Source organism: Littorina saxatilis, linkage group LG8 (genome assembly GCF_037325665.1).
Source record: "Littorina saxatilis isolate snail1 linkage group LG8, US_GU_Lsax_2.0, whole genome shotgun sequence".
Classification (NCBI taxonomy): Eukaryota; Metazoa; Mollusca; class Gastropoda; order Littorinimorpha; family Littorinidae; genus Littorina; species Littorina saxatilis.
Genome location: NC_090252.1, coordinates 3106132 through 3121285, shown reverse-complemented (window position 1 = coordinate 3121285; position 15154 = coordinate 3106132). Strand labels below are relative to the sequence as shown.

General features: G+C 42.3%; 1 protein-coding gene across 8 annotated transcripts in view; it reads left to right on the top strand.

Annotated features, from left to right (window-relative positions):
- The window catches only part of LOC138972544 (serine/threonine-protein phosphatase 2A 65 kDa regulatory subunit A alpha isoform-like), an 84768-nt gene that overhangs the window by 53836 nt on the left and 15778 nt on the right, over positions 1-15154 (top strand). For 5 of the 8 annotated variants that reach the window (XR_011457663.1, XM_070345190.1, XM_070345188.1 and 2 more), the window contains exons 10-14: positions 1-39; positions 7638-7698; positions 9385-9539; positions 10493-10647; positions 12886-12977. The exon at positions 1-39 is cut by the window's left edge and continues 184 nt beyond it. Coding sequence is in view for 7 of the 8 variants with exons in the window: in XM_070345190.1 (XP_070201291.1) it covers positions 1-39; positions 7638-7698; positions 9385-9539; positions 10493-10647; positions 12886-12977 (502 nt within the window). In the remaining variant the exon portion in view is untranslated. The remainder of the gene's footprint in view (positions 40-7637; positions 7699-9384; positions 9540-10492; positions 10648-12885; positions 12978-15154) is intronic. The other 3 variants (XM_070345192.1, XM_070345189.1, XM_070345191.1) reach the window with 1 other exon arrangement.

Sequence of the window (15154 nt, the reverse complement as noted above, 5' to 3'; positions counted from 1 at the left end):
GCCATCATCGAGTACATGCCGCTCCTTGCTGGGCAGCTGGTGAGTAGCTCTCAAGATGGTATGTGACTGCCCATGGTTAGCTCTCAAGATGGTATGTGACTGCCTGTGAGTAGCTCTCAAGATGGTATGTGCCTGCCTGTGAGTAGCTCTCAAGATGGTATGTGACTGCCTGTGAGTAGCTCAAGATGGTATGTGACTGCCTGTGGTTAGGTCTCAAGATGGTATGTGACTGCCTGCTGTTACCTCTCAAGATGGTATGTGACTGCCTGTGGTTAGCTCTCAAAATGGTATGTGACTGCCTGTGGTTAGCTCTCAAGATGGTATGTGGCTGCCTGTGGTTAGCGATCTCCAACAGACCACCCAGCGTTCTGATAGACATACACACCCTGTGTTCTGATAGACACACATACCCAGTGTTCTGATAGACAGACACACCCAGTGTTCTGATAGACAGACACACCCAGTGTTCTGATAGACAGACACACCCAGTGTTCTGATAGACAGACACACTGAGTGTTCTGATAGACAGACACACCCAGTGTTCTGATAAACAGACACACCCAGTGTTCTGATAGACAGACACACCCAGTGTTCAGATAGACAGACACACCCAGTGTTCTGATAGATAGACATACACACCCAGTGTTCTGATAGATAGACATACACACCCAGTGTTCTGATAGATAGACAGACACACCCAGTGTTCTGATAGACAGACACACCCAGTGTTCTGATAGATAGACAGACACACCCAGTGTTCTGATAGATAGACAGACACACCCAGTGTTCTGATAGACAGACACACCCAGTGTTCTGATAGATAGACATACACACCCAGTGTTCTGATAGATAGACATACACACCCAGTGTTCTGATAGATAGACAGACACACCCAGTGTTCTGATAGACAGACACACCCAGTGTTCTGATAGACAGACACACCCAGTGTTCAGATAGACAGACACACCCAGTGTTCTGATAGACAGACACACCCAGTGTTCTCATAGACAGACACACCCAGTGTTCTCATAGACATACACACCCAGTGTTCTGATAGACATGCACACCCAGTGTTCAGATAGACAGACACACCCAGTGTTCAGATAGACAGACACACCCAGTGTTCTGATAGATAGACATACACACCCAGTGTTCTGATAGACAGACACACCCAGTGTTCAGATAGACAGACAGAAGACAGACAGACACACCCAGTGTTAAAATAGACAGACACACCCAGTGTTCTGATAGACAGACACACCCAGTGTTCTGATAGACAGACACACCCAGTGTTCAGATAGACAGACACACCCAGTGTTCAGATAGACAGACACACCCAGTGTTCTGATAGACAGACACACCCAGTGTTCAGATAGACAGACACACTGAGTGTTCTGATAGACAGACACACCCAGTGTTCTGATAGACAGACACACCCAGTGTTCTGATAAACAGACACACCCAGTGTTCTGATAGACAGACACACCAGTGTTCTGATAGACAGACACACCCAGTGTTCTGATAGATAGACATACACACCCAGTGTTCTGATAGATAGACATACACACCCAGTGTTCTGATAGATAGACAGACACACCCAGTGTTCTGATAGACAGACACACCCAGTGTTCTGATAGACAGACACACCCAGTGTTCAGATAGACAGACACACCCAGTGTTCTGATAGACAGACACACCCAGTGTTCTGATAGACATACACACCCAGTGTTCTGATAGACATGCACACCCAGTGTTCTGATTGACATGCACACCCAGTGTTCTGATAGACATGCACACCCAGTGTTCAGATAGACAGACACACCCAGTGTTCTGATAGATAAACATACACACCCAGTGTTCTGATAGACAGACACACCCAGTGTTCTGATAGACGGACAGACACACCCAGTGTTCAGATAGACAGACAGACACACCCAGTGTTCAAATAGACAGACACACCCAGTGTTCTGATAGACAGACACACCCAGTGTTCAGATAGACAGACACACCCAGTGTTCTGATAGATAGACATACACACCCAGTGTTCTGATAGATAGACATACACACCCAGTGTTCTGATAGATAGACAGACACACCCAGTGTTCTGATAGACAGACACACCCAGTGTTCAGATAGACAGACACACCCAGTGTTCTGATAGACAGACACACCCAGTGTTCTGATAGACAGACACACCCAGTGTTCTGATAGACATGCACACCCAGTGTTCAGATAGACAGACACACCCAGTGTTCAGATAGACAGACACACCCAGTGTTCTGATAGATAGACATACACACCCAGTGTTCTGATAGACAGACACACCCAGTGTTCTGATAGACGGACAGACACACCCAGTGTTCTGATAGACAGACACACCCAGTGTTCTGATAGACAGACACACCCAGTGTTCTGATAGACAGACACACCCAGTGTTCTGATAGACATACACACCCAGTGTTCTGATAGACAGACACACCCAGTGTTCTGATAGATAGACATACACACCCAGTGTTCTGATAGACAGACAGACACACCCAGTGTTCTGATAGACATACACACCCAGTGTTCTGATAGACATGCACACCCAGTGTTCAGATAGACAGACAGACACACCCAGTGTTCTGATAGACAGACACACCCAGTGTTCTGATAGACAGACACACCCAGTGTTCTGATAGACATACACACCCAGTGTTCTGATAGACATGCACACCCAGTGTTCAGATAGACAGACACACCCAGTGTTCAGATAGACAGACACACCCAGTGTTCTGATAGATAGACATACACACCCAGTGTTCTGATAGACAGACACACCCAGTGTTCTGATAGACAGACACACCCAGTGTTCTGATAGACAGACACACCCAGTGTTCTGATAGACAGACACACCCAGTGTTCTGATAGACAGACACACCCAGTGTTCTGATAGATAGACATACACACCCAGTGTTCTGATAGACAGACACACCCAGTGTTCTGATAGACATACACACCCAGTGTTCTGATAGACATGCACACCCAGTGTTCAGATAGACAGACAGACACACCCAGTGTTCAGATAGACAGACACACCCAGTGTTCTGATAAACAGACACGTGAGAGAGAAACAAGTGACTTGGCTGTGTGCTTTGGGAGAGGAGCTGTCTGGTGCTTTCTCTCCCTTCCAAACAAAGAGACACTTCACTGGCTTACATTTTGTCTTTGATCAGATCAGGGACTAAAAGCCTGAATGTACTTAGTTAAAAGCCAAAGCTTAGGGAAAGGATAAGACAAGGATAAGAAAGCAGGGTAGTAGTCATCCAGGACTGGTCTTTGTGGGAACAACAATTGACAGCTATAATACAGTGTGGTGTAACTTGTAAGCCTGAATGTACTTAGTTAAAAGCTAAAGCTTAGGGAAAGGATAAGACAAGGATAAGAAAGCCTGAATGTACTCAGTTAAAAGCCAAAGCTTAGGGAAAGGATAAGACAAGGATAAGAAAGCAGGGTAGTAGTCATCCAGGACTGGTCTTTGTGGGAACAACAATTGACAGCTATAATACAGTGTGGTGTAACTTGTAAGCCTGCAGTGCTTTCAACATTCCATCAGGTCGTTTTGCTTATTTACAATTCTATGATCATTTTCTGGATGAAAATTTACATTTCACTTTTCAGTTAACCTTTCGATGGGTTAAAACCAGAACCATCTAACTGGATTTCCACCATTTTGAGAAATGGCCACTTGAAGATTTCAACCCCTTATAAAAAATAGTAAACACAGGATTGTAGCCCTCATATTTTACACACTTGACTTAGAGGAAACACTGGTCATGCACACTAGTAATCAATTTAATTGAACAACTTTTTCATATGCAAAAAAGGTATAATTTGTTCTGCTTCCAGAATACACTCCTGCTCTTTTCTCAGTTCTGGAGCTAGAAAAGCCCAGTGCACCATAGCTGCTTCTGACTTCCACACAGACCCCACTGTGGCCTGTGCTACAGCAGTCAGAAGCAGCCTCCTCACACATAGCATGTTCTGCTTCCAAGCAAAGCTTATACTGTACATTAGTTCAAATCGTTTTTCAAAGTTTATTACCGTCATAAACAAACAAATGTCAAGTCACTTGCAAAAATATCATCAAGGACTCATGTATTCATTCATTGTGTGGCCTAATGAACGCAACACGCATAAATAAAAATTAAATTGCCGGTACTTTTCATAGCGAAAAAAAAACACATAACAAAAACAACACACACACAAAACTCTCTCTGAAATCATTATACTTTTTTTTTATTGTGTTTTTCAAGAAATCCCAACGGTAATCTTATGTTGTATCAGCTCATATCGTTTTGCGTTACGCACAAAACTACACACCCAATAACACTAACAACAAACCAAACGAACAAAGCAGCAAACAAGCAAACAAACAAACAAATAAACACAAGGCTGAAGGCGCATTTTAACCACACAATGCAAATGGTAACAAAATCACGAGCTTTAGATCCTGACTGCATGCTACTCTGTTCATTATCAAGAAAACAAATTGGCATTCTTACCTTTTGTTGTACTTTCCTCTTCACAAAAATGTTGTGCACAAAGGTCGAAATAAATAAACACATTTTGCACTTTTAACAGTCGACCTCCTGTACTGCTTTTGTCTTTGCCGTTTGACCAGTTATTCCTGTGTAACATTCATCTCTGAGTGTCTTCGCTTTTCGAACACACCTTTTCTCGTAGTCCCGGGTTGCAGAGTCTTTAAGTTCGGCTGAACTTCTTCTCATGAGGTGTCACATAGGATGCTTCCTTCATCGATGACAGAATTTTCTTTGTTGGGGTTCCATAAACAGATGGAAGAGATGCTGTGGTAGTTTCACCTAAAGGAGCAGTGTCTGACATATATACTACAAGCTGATGTGAATACACCTACAGGGTAACAGAAACTGTGGAAGCACACACAGGAGAAAGATGTACAGGAGTTGGGTAGCTTGATTCATTTTTGAGGGGTGGAATCACAATCAGCAAGTATTGGAGTTGATGCATGACTCGAACAGGAGGATAACCCCCATTCACCATGTTCTCAAAAGGATCTTCGATTGAAGAAACAGCACAATCGTCATATTTTGGGGTAGATTTTGCCAATGGAGACGCATCAAAGTCATCAGGTTTCACTTTTAGCATTGGCAGAAAGGAGATTATGCAACCGTAATCCGTGAATCCGAAGGACAGTTTCCTGAAATGCATGGTGCTTCTTACTTGCCTGGACGGCCTGATGATTCATCTCCTTTCAAACAGCGTCTGCAAAAGACATGGATACTATGAATGTTATCTCCTTTGAACAGGCAATTACTACATGTACTTCTATTTTAAAATTATTAACCGATAATAAAAAAAAAAGGTAATTGCCTCCGTATTATCGCTTCTGCGTTAAAACTTTGGATAGTTTTCGTGTTTCTATTCACACAAGTACATTAGTACTTGATTACACTCTGACCACTCATGCTCATCAGTTTGACATTGTGATAACCTCTGAATAACAAAATATATTAGAGTCAATTAAACTGACAAAATCCATCAACCAAATCATTCATCTATCCATCTTTACAAGCATACACAAATACTGTAAACACTCACTTACATTTTTTTTATTTTTTAACAAACACTAAAGAGCTGCATGGATACACTACAACATTAAGGCATGAGCACATGCACACACCGTCACACACAAACACACACTGACACAAACAAACACACACGCGCGCAAGAACATTCACGCTGAAACAAACACATTTACCTGCCTGTGTTTTACAATTAGGAAAACAAAACACAAAAAGCTAGGAATCAGTTTGCAGATACAGGATTTAGACTGAATCAGAAGGTTAATCCCCTATATTTAAAAAAGGAATCTGAATTTCAGCTTTTATGGTCTGTTCAAATGGGGAAAAACATAATACTTGAAGATACTCACTTGAATCTGTGTCCTGACTCGAGCAACAGCCAAATTGACTGTGCAGCAGATGTAAAAATGGCAGAGAGCTGTTCTCTGTTCCAGTGTTTTCAGACGACCATCCTTTTGTCAGTTTAGGACACCACCCCCCCCCCCCCACCCCACCCCACCCCCTTGCACCCACTTTACCACCAACCCCCCTCCCCGGCCCCAACCCCCTTATTACCACCCTCCTCCCTCAATATCAAGGGACTGCATCTTTTCCAATTCATTCTTCATTCACTCTTTATCACAGGAAAGTTAATTGTGTTTCAACCCTGTACATCCGGAGTCAGGAATTCGGATACTGACACTTGACAGGTGTCACTGACCTGTTTTAGTTCCCACAGTCTATCAAATTCCTTTTTCTGTCAACAGCAGACTCTACTACTGCTAGTTACACTATTCTGTGTGCTGGAGGAAATCCTACACCACACAGAAAGGGTCAAGACCAGATACCACTATCGCTAATGTGCGCTTATCTGGCTGCGCTGTGAACAGGAAAAATGACTGTGACACAGCAAGCAGAAGAGGTCAGGTGACGATGGCTGCATCTGGCTCGCTGTGAAACACTCCCCTTTCCCCACAGGCCTCAGTAGCAGAACAGACTAAACTGAACTTAGCACGTTCTGCTTCCAACCTGGATGGAGTTAGAGGGTTCTGCTTCCAAGATGAGCAGGAGAAATGCTTGGAGCCAGAACAAATTATGACTTATAAATACGCAATTATGCAAGATTTTCAAGAATCCTTTACAGAAAGTGAGAATCATGTTACCATAAGTCAAATAACTATAAAGTTGCAAAACAGGTTATTTTGAGGTAATTGGTTCTGGTTTTAGCCCATCGCTTTTAACTACCAAGTTTATTGTTCTGTAGAATCCCTCAGCTCCCAAGTTATTTTGAGCAGAGACGGTCAAAAACGGGTATGCGTGTTTAAATTATTATTACTCAGTTTCTCTTTGTCAGATTGATAAAAAAAATTGGTATGTTATTGGATAGGGATCAAACTTCAAAGAGTATGTGTTCTTCTTCTTGGTGGTATGTATGTCGCAGTGTTATCATGATTTATCTACCTGTTTACCTGTCAATAAAGTTGAAAAATTACGCTTACTTGTTGCTCCGGTATATCATCCGTTTCACTGTCACTTGTTGATATTCATTGAACGATCAAAGTAGGTCAGATCAGCAGTGTTCACAGAAATGCTGATGTCGAAGCCAGAATCTTCTAGTTGATGTCTATTTTCGTGGAGATAATCAAGCATAGTCATGAAATCAGGATCACTGTCATCTGAATCCATGTCGGCACCAAGCGCCCAAAAGATTTGGTGAAAAAAGATCGATTGTAACTCTCACAGAGATCGAAAGCACATGGGGAAAAATCAAGGCGGAAGTGAGACAATCCCACAATGCATTTGCAACCGTCTTATTACTACTGCTCGCGCACAACAACCGCAAACAACCGAAACAGACGCTACACCGGCGACGGGCGGTATCGGGCGGTATGGGAATAGCGGCAATGGCGGAAGACGGGCGGTATCGGGCGGTATGGTAGTTAAAAGGTTAAACATACCTGTGTTTGATTTGCAGGGAGTGGAGTTAAACATACCTGTGTTTGATTTGCAGGGAGTGGAGTTTTTCAGTTAAACATACCTGTGTTTGATTTGCAGGGAGTGGAGTTTTTCGACGAGAAGCTGAACTCTCTCTGCATGACCTGGCTGGTGGACCATGGTAAGTCACTTGATCGCTTCACTGAATGAATTGATGTCCTGGATCAATGAATTGATCGCTTGAATGAATGATTTGATGTCTTGGATGAATGATTTGATCGCTTGAATGAATGATTTGATCACTTATATGAATGATTTGATCACTTGGATGAATGATTTGATCACTTGGATGAATGATTTGATCACTTGGATGAATGAATTGATACAAGGCAGGGATGTCGGACATCAGACATAGACCGATTAAAAGGCTCAAATGTCCGATTCACAAAGCCACATGGCGGTCAGATGTCCTATCGTTTTGAACTGAGCGCTGTCATTGTCCGATAAGAACTCCATTCCTTCGGACAGCGCGATATTTTCCCTTCAAGATACACACATTTTAAAAATACGACCGAGCACTCTCGCGTACGAGGTCCTGATTTGGCCTATTATGGTCCGCTGGACCCGAAAAGCAACAGCTAACTAACTAACTCTCGCGTACAGGTGCACTGAAGTTGTGCAGTGCGGATCTTGCTTTTTCGGGAATTCCGAACCGTTTGTGACATAGCCATTTGGGAACACCCTTCTGCAGCACACTAAAGTTAGGAGAACGGGAGACAACCCCAACTGATTACAAGTCTTACGTCTGCTGTTGATTTTAGTTCCAGACATTTTGAAGAAGCGCATTGAATTATGACACTGAAATTAAACTTAGGACTCCCAAAGATCGACAAAAGCTGAACACCTTTGTCTTTCAACGGCATCCTGTGCTACGTTTGGGTCAAAAACAGGTGAAAACACGCCGAGCGTCATTCTTGAAAATGACAGTGCCAATGACAGTGCCAATGACAGTGCCAATGACAGTGCCAATGACAGTGCCAATGACAGTGCCAATGACAGTGTCGCCGCTGAAACTGACACAACTACAAAAAGAGAAGTGTTGTCAAACAAGTGAAGAACTGGGAGGCAACAAGGGGAGGCAACAAGGGGAGGCAACAAGGGGAGGCAACAAGGGGAGGCAACAAGGGGAGGAGAAGAGAACACCTCATCCGTACAACGCGAGCAGACGGCACGAAGTTTTCAGTTTGGGTGAATGGCATTTATACTTGTCTCGTCATGAAGCGAATTTTTCAACCTCAGTTTTAAACGACTACATGAATGTTAGTGCCATGGGTTGTACATCAATACTTCAGAGGGGAAGTGGGGTATTTAGTGTGGAGTTACGAGATAAGAAAAGCCGAATGCGAAAGTTTGTGTCAGTCGGCAACTGCGCTCACAAAAACGGCTGTTCCGTTTTACTCCCCTGTTTGTACTACATCTTTCGACTTTGGGCATTTTGTGGTGTTTAGGGACAGAAAATAATTGGTTTAGTCCTGTTTCATAGGGAAGTTAGCAGAAAAGGGTATGCTATCGACATTTGTAAAGCTGAAAAACATTCCCGAGAAGAATTTCACGTCGTCAGTGTATGCTGTTGTCGACTGAAACATCGTGTGGTACAGATGGGTAAACCGGAACCATGCGTCTTTGTTATTGCCAATATGCTTTTGGATATTGGCAAAAATGGCCGACTTCCGTAGCAATATGCTTTGATGATCGGAAGAGACCATCCTATCACAGCCCCCGAATTCCCCCACGTGTCCATCAGAATAGCTATATATTATGATGATCACTGTGTGGTTATATTATGATGATCACTGTGTGGTTTTAGTGTACGCCATTCGTGAGGCGGCCACACTCAACCTGAAGAAGCTGGTGGAGAAGTTTGGCATGGACTGGGCCCAACAGACCGTCATCCCTAAAGTGGTGCACATGTCACGCGACCCCAACTATCTGCATAGGATGACCTGCCTCTTCTGCATCAATGTAAGTATACATCATGTGAGGCAAGCTTGGCTTTCCTATCTGTTTTCTAAACCACCGTTCAGTGACTTGTACTTTACGCTATATCGGTTCCTGATTCAGGGACTATTAGCAGTTTTCAAAACCACGGTTCAGTGACTTGTACTTACGCTATATCGGTACCTGATTCAAGGAATATTAGCCGTTTTCAAACAGAATGATTTAATAAGCTCTTCATACAAACTACTAAACTTCACGTTTTGGCAACTGTTTCGTGAGTTTCACGTTGCAGCAATTGTTTCATGAGTTTGACGTTGTGCAATTGGCAACAGTTCATGAGTTTCACATTGTGGCAACTGTTCATGAGTTTCACATTGTGGCAACTGTTCATGAGTTTCACTTTGTTTCAATTGTTTCATGAGCTTCACGTTGCAGCCACTGTTTCACGAGTTTCAAGTTGTTTCAATTGTTTCACTTTGCAGCCACTGTTTTGTGAGCTTCACGTTGCAGCCACTGTTTCATGAGCTTCACTTTGCAGCCACTGTTTCATGAGTTTCACTTTGCAGCCACTGTTTCATGAGTTTCACTTTGCAGCCACTGTTTCATGAGTTTCACTTTGCAGCCACTGTTTCATGAGTTTCACTTTGCAGCCACTGTTTCATGAGTTTCACTTTGCAGCCACTGTTTCATGAGTTTCACTTTGCAGCCACTGTTTCATGAGTTTCAAGTTGTTTCAATTGTTTCACTTTGCAGCCACTGTTTCATGAGTTTCACTTTGCAGCCACTGTTTCATGAGTTTCACTTTGTTTCAATTGTTTCATGAGTTTCACTTTGTTTCAATTGTTTCATGAGTTTCACTTTGTTTCAATTGTTTCATGAGTTTCATTTTGTTTCAATTGTTTCATGAGTTTCACTTTGTTTCAATTGTTTCATGAGTTTCATTTTGTTTCAATTGTTTCATGAGTTTCACTTTGTAGCAACTGTTACAGCTGCTGGCAGACACAGTTGGGTCGGAACTGACGACCAAACTGTTGCTACCCACCGTTATCGGCATGGGACAGGACCCTGTGGCCAACGTTCGTTTTAACGTTGCAAAGACTCTGCAGAAACTGTCGCCTCTACTTGATCAGTCGTGAGTGTTAGGTTGTGTGTCTGTCTCCGTCTGTCTGTCTGTCTGTCTCTCTCTCTCTGAGTCTCTCTATCTGTCTCTCTGTCTTTCTCTCTCTCTGTCTGTCTCTCTCTGAGTCTCTCTATCTGTCTCTCTGTCTGTCTCTCTCTGTTTCTCTCTCTATCTGTCTCTATCTGTCTCTCTCTGTCTGTCTCTCTCTCTGTCTGTCTCTCTCTGTCTGTTTCTCTCTCTATCTGTCTCTATCTGTCTCTCTCTGTCTGTCTCTCTCTGAGTCTCTCTGTCTGTCTCTCTCTCTATCTGTCTCTATCTGTCTCTCTCTGTCTGTCTCTCTCTCTGTCTGTCTCTCTCTGTCTGTTTCTCTCTCTATCTGTCTCTATCTGTCTCTCTCTGTCTGTCTCTCTCTCTATCTGTCTCTATCTGTCTCTCTCTGTCTGTCTCTCTCTCTGTCTGTCTCTCTCTGTCTGTTTCTCTCTCTATCTGTCTCTATCTGTCTCTCTCTGTCTGTCTCTCTCGTCTGTCTGTCTCTCTCTATCTGTCTCTCTCTCTATCTGTCTCTCTCTATCTGTCTCTCTCTATCTGTCTCTCTCTATCTGTCTCTCTCTCTATCTGTCTCTCTCTGTCTGTCTCTCTCGTCTGTCTCTCTCTGTCTGTCTCTCTCGTCTGTCTGTATCTCTTTGTCTCTCACTCTATCTCTATCTATTTGTTCTCTGTCTGTCTCTCTCGTCTGTCTGTCTCTCTCAGTCTATAAACTGCAAAAAAGTAAAGTTTTGGACACAGTGAGACAAGCAAAGGCAGAATATTTTAACAAACTGATTTCTGGAAAAAAGGATACAGCTACAATCTGGCGAGCAGTGAATGAAATTCTTGATAAATCTAGGAAGGCATCAACCAATTCTCATTCACAAATATCTCCAAATGATTTAAACAAACACTTCATTTCGCTAGCAGACAACCTAAAATCTTGTCTCGATCAGAAGGATTCCCTTGATACGGATGATTGTTTTGAAAAGTTAAAAACATTCTGTGGACAAAAGTTGACTCAAACTGACACTTTTTCTATTTCTTTAATCTCAGTGCACGAGGTAGGAAAACTGGTAGAACAAATGGCAAACAAGAAGTCAATGGGCCCAGTTTCCAGTCAAGTTGCTAAAACTAGCTTTACCTTACATTGTCGATTCCCTAACTTATGTTTATAACCTAAGCATACAACAAAACGTGTTCCCTTCTATTTTAAAGTGTGCAAAGGTATTACCACTTCCAAAAAATAAGGATCTTACAGACCCAAACAACTTTAGACCTATTTCCCTCTTACCTGTTCTATCTAAACCCTTGGAAAAGCACATACAAAAACACTTACTGGCATATATGGAACAAATGAATCTGTTTCATCCTTTCCAGTCTGGATTCCGCTCTAAGCATTCCTGCCACACCGCCTTAAGCTCTTTATGCGAGACTTGGCTGTCAGCAATAAACAAAGCAGAAATAACGGGAGCGTTGTTTTTGGACTTTAAGAAAGCCTTTGACCTAGTAGTTAATGTTAGCCAATTTTTGTAAAGATTTTAGTCAAGCAGTATGTAAGAAATGTTAAGTCCTTTGTACTGAAAACTTGCATTCTCCCAGTAAGGTAATATATTGTACTACGTTGCAAGCCCCTGAAGCAAATTTTTGATTTGTGCTTTTGTGAACAAGAAACAATTGACAAGTGGCTCTATCCCCTCTCCCCCCTTTCGCCGTCGCGATATAACCTTGAATGGTTGAAAATGACGTTAAACACCAAATAAAGAAAGTGGTTAAAAACGACGTTAAACACCAAATAAAGAAAGTGGTTGAAAACGACGTTAAACACCAAATAAAGAAAGACTGTTGGTTGTGGGGAGGCATGATGGAAAACACCAAATAAAGAAAGACTGTTGGTTGTGGGGAGGCATGACGTTAAACACCAAATAAAGAAAGACTGTTGGTTGTGGGGAGGCATGACGGTAAACACCAAATAAAGAAAGACTGTTGGTTGTGGGGAGGCATGACGTTAAACACCAAATAAAGAAAGACTGTTGGTTGTGGGGAGGCATGACGGAAAACACCAAATAAAAAAAGACTGTTGGTTGTGGGGAGGCATGACGTTAAACACCAAATAAAGAAAGACTGTTGGTTGTAGGGAGGCATGACGGTAAACACCAAATAAAGAAAGACTGTTGGTTGTAGGGAGGCATGACGGTAACTTGTTTCCTTGTGTGCTTGCAGAACGATACAGAACCTGGTGAAACCTTTGTTAGAAAAACTGAAGGCTGACTCAGACTTGGATGTACAGTTTTTCGCTGCGGAGGCTTTAGACGGTAAGCACTGACATCTTGGTGTGTTTGGTATCCTGCTTGTCTTCTGGTTCCTTCCCCCTTTCTGTCTCAGCTGGCTTGGCTATTTTGTTTTCGCAACACTGCTTTGCTTTTTTTATCTCTTTCTTTTCTCTTTTGGAGTGGAGCAAGCAGACAGCAATATGGGTGTGTTGTATATTGGTGTCAATGTCAACTTGGTGTGTTGTATGCTGGTGTCAATGTCAACTTGGTGTGTGTTGTATGCTGGTGTCCATGTCAACTTGGTGTGATGTATGCTGGTGTCCATGTCAACTTGGTGTGTTGTATGCTGGTGTCAATGTCAACTTGGTGGGTCATATACTGGTGTAGATGTCAACTTGATGGGTCATAGACTGGTGTCAATGTCAACTTGGTGGGTCATATACTGGTGTCAATGTCAACTTGGTGGGTCATAGACTGGTGTCAATGTCAACTTGGTGGGTCATAGACTGGTGTCAATGTCAACTTGGTGGGTCATAGACTGGTGTCAATGTCAACTTGGTGGGTCATAGACTGGTGTCAATGTCAGCGGTGTCGTGGGTTGAACAGAATGCAACATACATCTTTTTCAATCAGCCCGTTTGTTTTTTATATTTAGTCAAGTTTTGACTAAATATTTTAACATCGAGGGGGAATCGAAACGAGGGTCGTGGTGTATGTGCGTGTGTGTGTGTGTGTGTGTCTGTCTGTGTCTGTCTGTGTGTGTGTGTGTGTAGAGCGATTCAGACTAAACTACTGGACCGATCTTTATGAAATTTGACATGAGAGTTCCTGAGTATGAAATCCCCGAACGTTTTTTTCATTTTTTTGATAAATGTCTTTGATGACGTCATATCCGGCTTTTCGTGAAAGTTGAGGCGGCACTGTCACGCCCTCATTTTTCAACCAATTGGTTGAAATTTTGGTCAAGTAATCTTTGACGAAGCCCGGACTTCGGTATTGCATTTCAGCTTGGTGGCTTAAAAATTAATTAATGACTTTGGTCATTAAAAATCTGAAAATTGTAAAAAAAAATAAAAATTTATAAAACGATCCAAATTTACGTTTATCTTATTCTCCATCATTTGCTGATTCCAAAAACATATAAATATGTTATATTCGGATTAAAAACAAGCTCTGAAAATTAAATATATAAAAATTATTATCAAAATTAAATTGTCCAAATCAATTTAAAAACACTTTCATCTTATTCCTTGTCGGTTCCTGATTCCAAAAACATATAGATATGATATGTTTGGATTAAAAACACGCTCAGAAAGTTAAAACAAAGAGAGGTACAGAAAAGCGTGCTATCCTTCTTAGCGCAACTACTACCCCGCTCTTCTTGTCAATTTCACTGCCTTTGCCATGAGCGGTGGACTGACGATGCTACGAGTATACGGTCTTGCTGAAAAATGGCATTGCGTTCAGTTTCATTCTGTGAGTTCGACAGCTACTTGACTAAATATTGTATTTTCGCCTTACGCGACTTGTTTGTTTTTTTCTTTAATCACTTCTACCCCCGTGCACCCTCCTCCCTGCTAATATGTTATTTCTGAACCCTGCCTAAACTTTACCAAAGGTTCACATCTTGATGTCTTCCCTTACTTTCCCTGTTGCTGTGACTTGTGTATCTGCTGCATGCTGTGACTTGTGTATCTGTTGCTGTGACTTGTGTATCTGTTGCTGTGACTTGTGTATCTGTTGCTGTGACTTGTGTATGTGCTGCATGCTGTTTGAGGAATACATGTGTAGACAAACATATGGCAGTCTTACATCTGTGCAACTCCCAGCCTTCATTCTCAACTTATGGCTCAATCTTCCCACCCCAGTCCCAACATTTCATATTCTAACCACACACACACAAGTGAACAAAGAATGTTACCAACGTTACACACCCCAGTCCCAACATTTCATATTCTAACCACACACACACAAGTGAACAAAGAATGTTACCAACGTTACACACCCCAGTCCCAACATTTCATATTCTAACCACACACACAAGTGAACAAAGAATGTTACCAACGTTACACACCCCAGTCCCAACATGTCATATTCTAACCACACACACACACAAGTGAACAAAGAATGTTACCAACGTTACACACCCCAGTCCCAACATTTCATATTCTAACCACACACACACAAGTGAACAAAGAATGTTTCCAACGTTGCACACT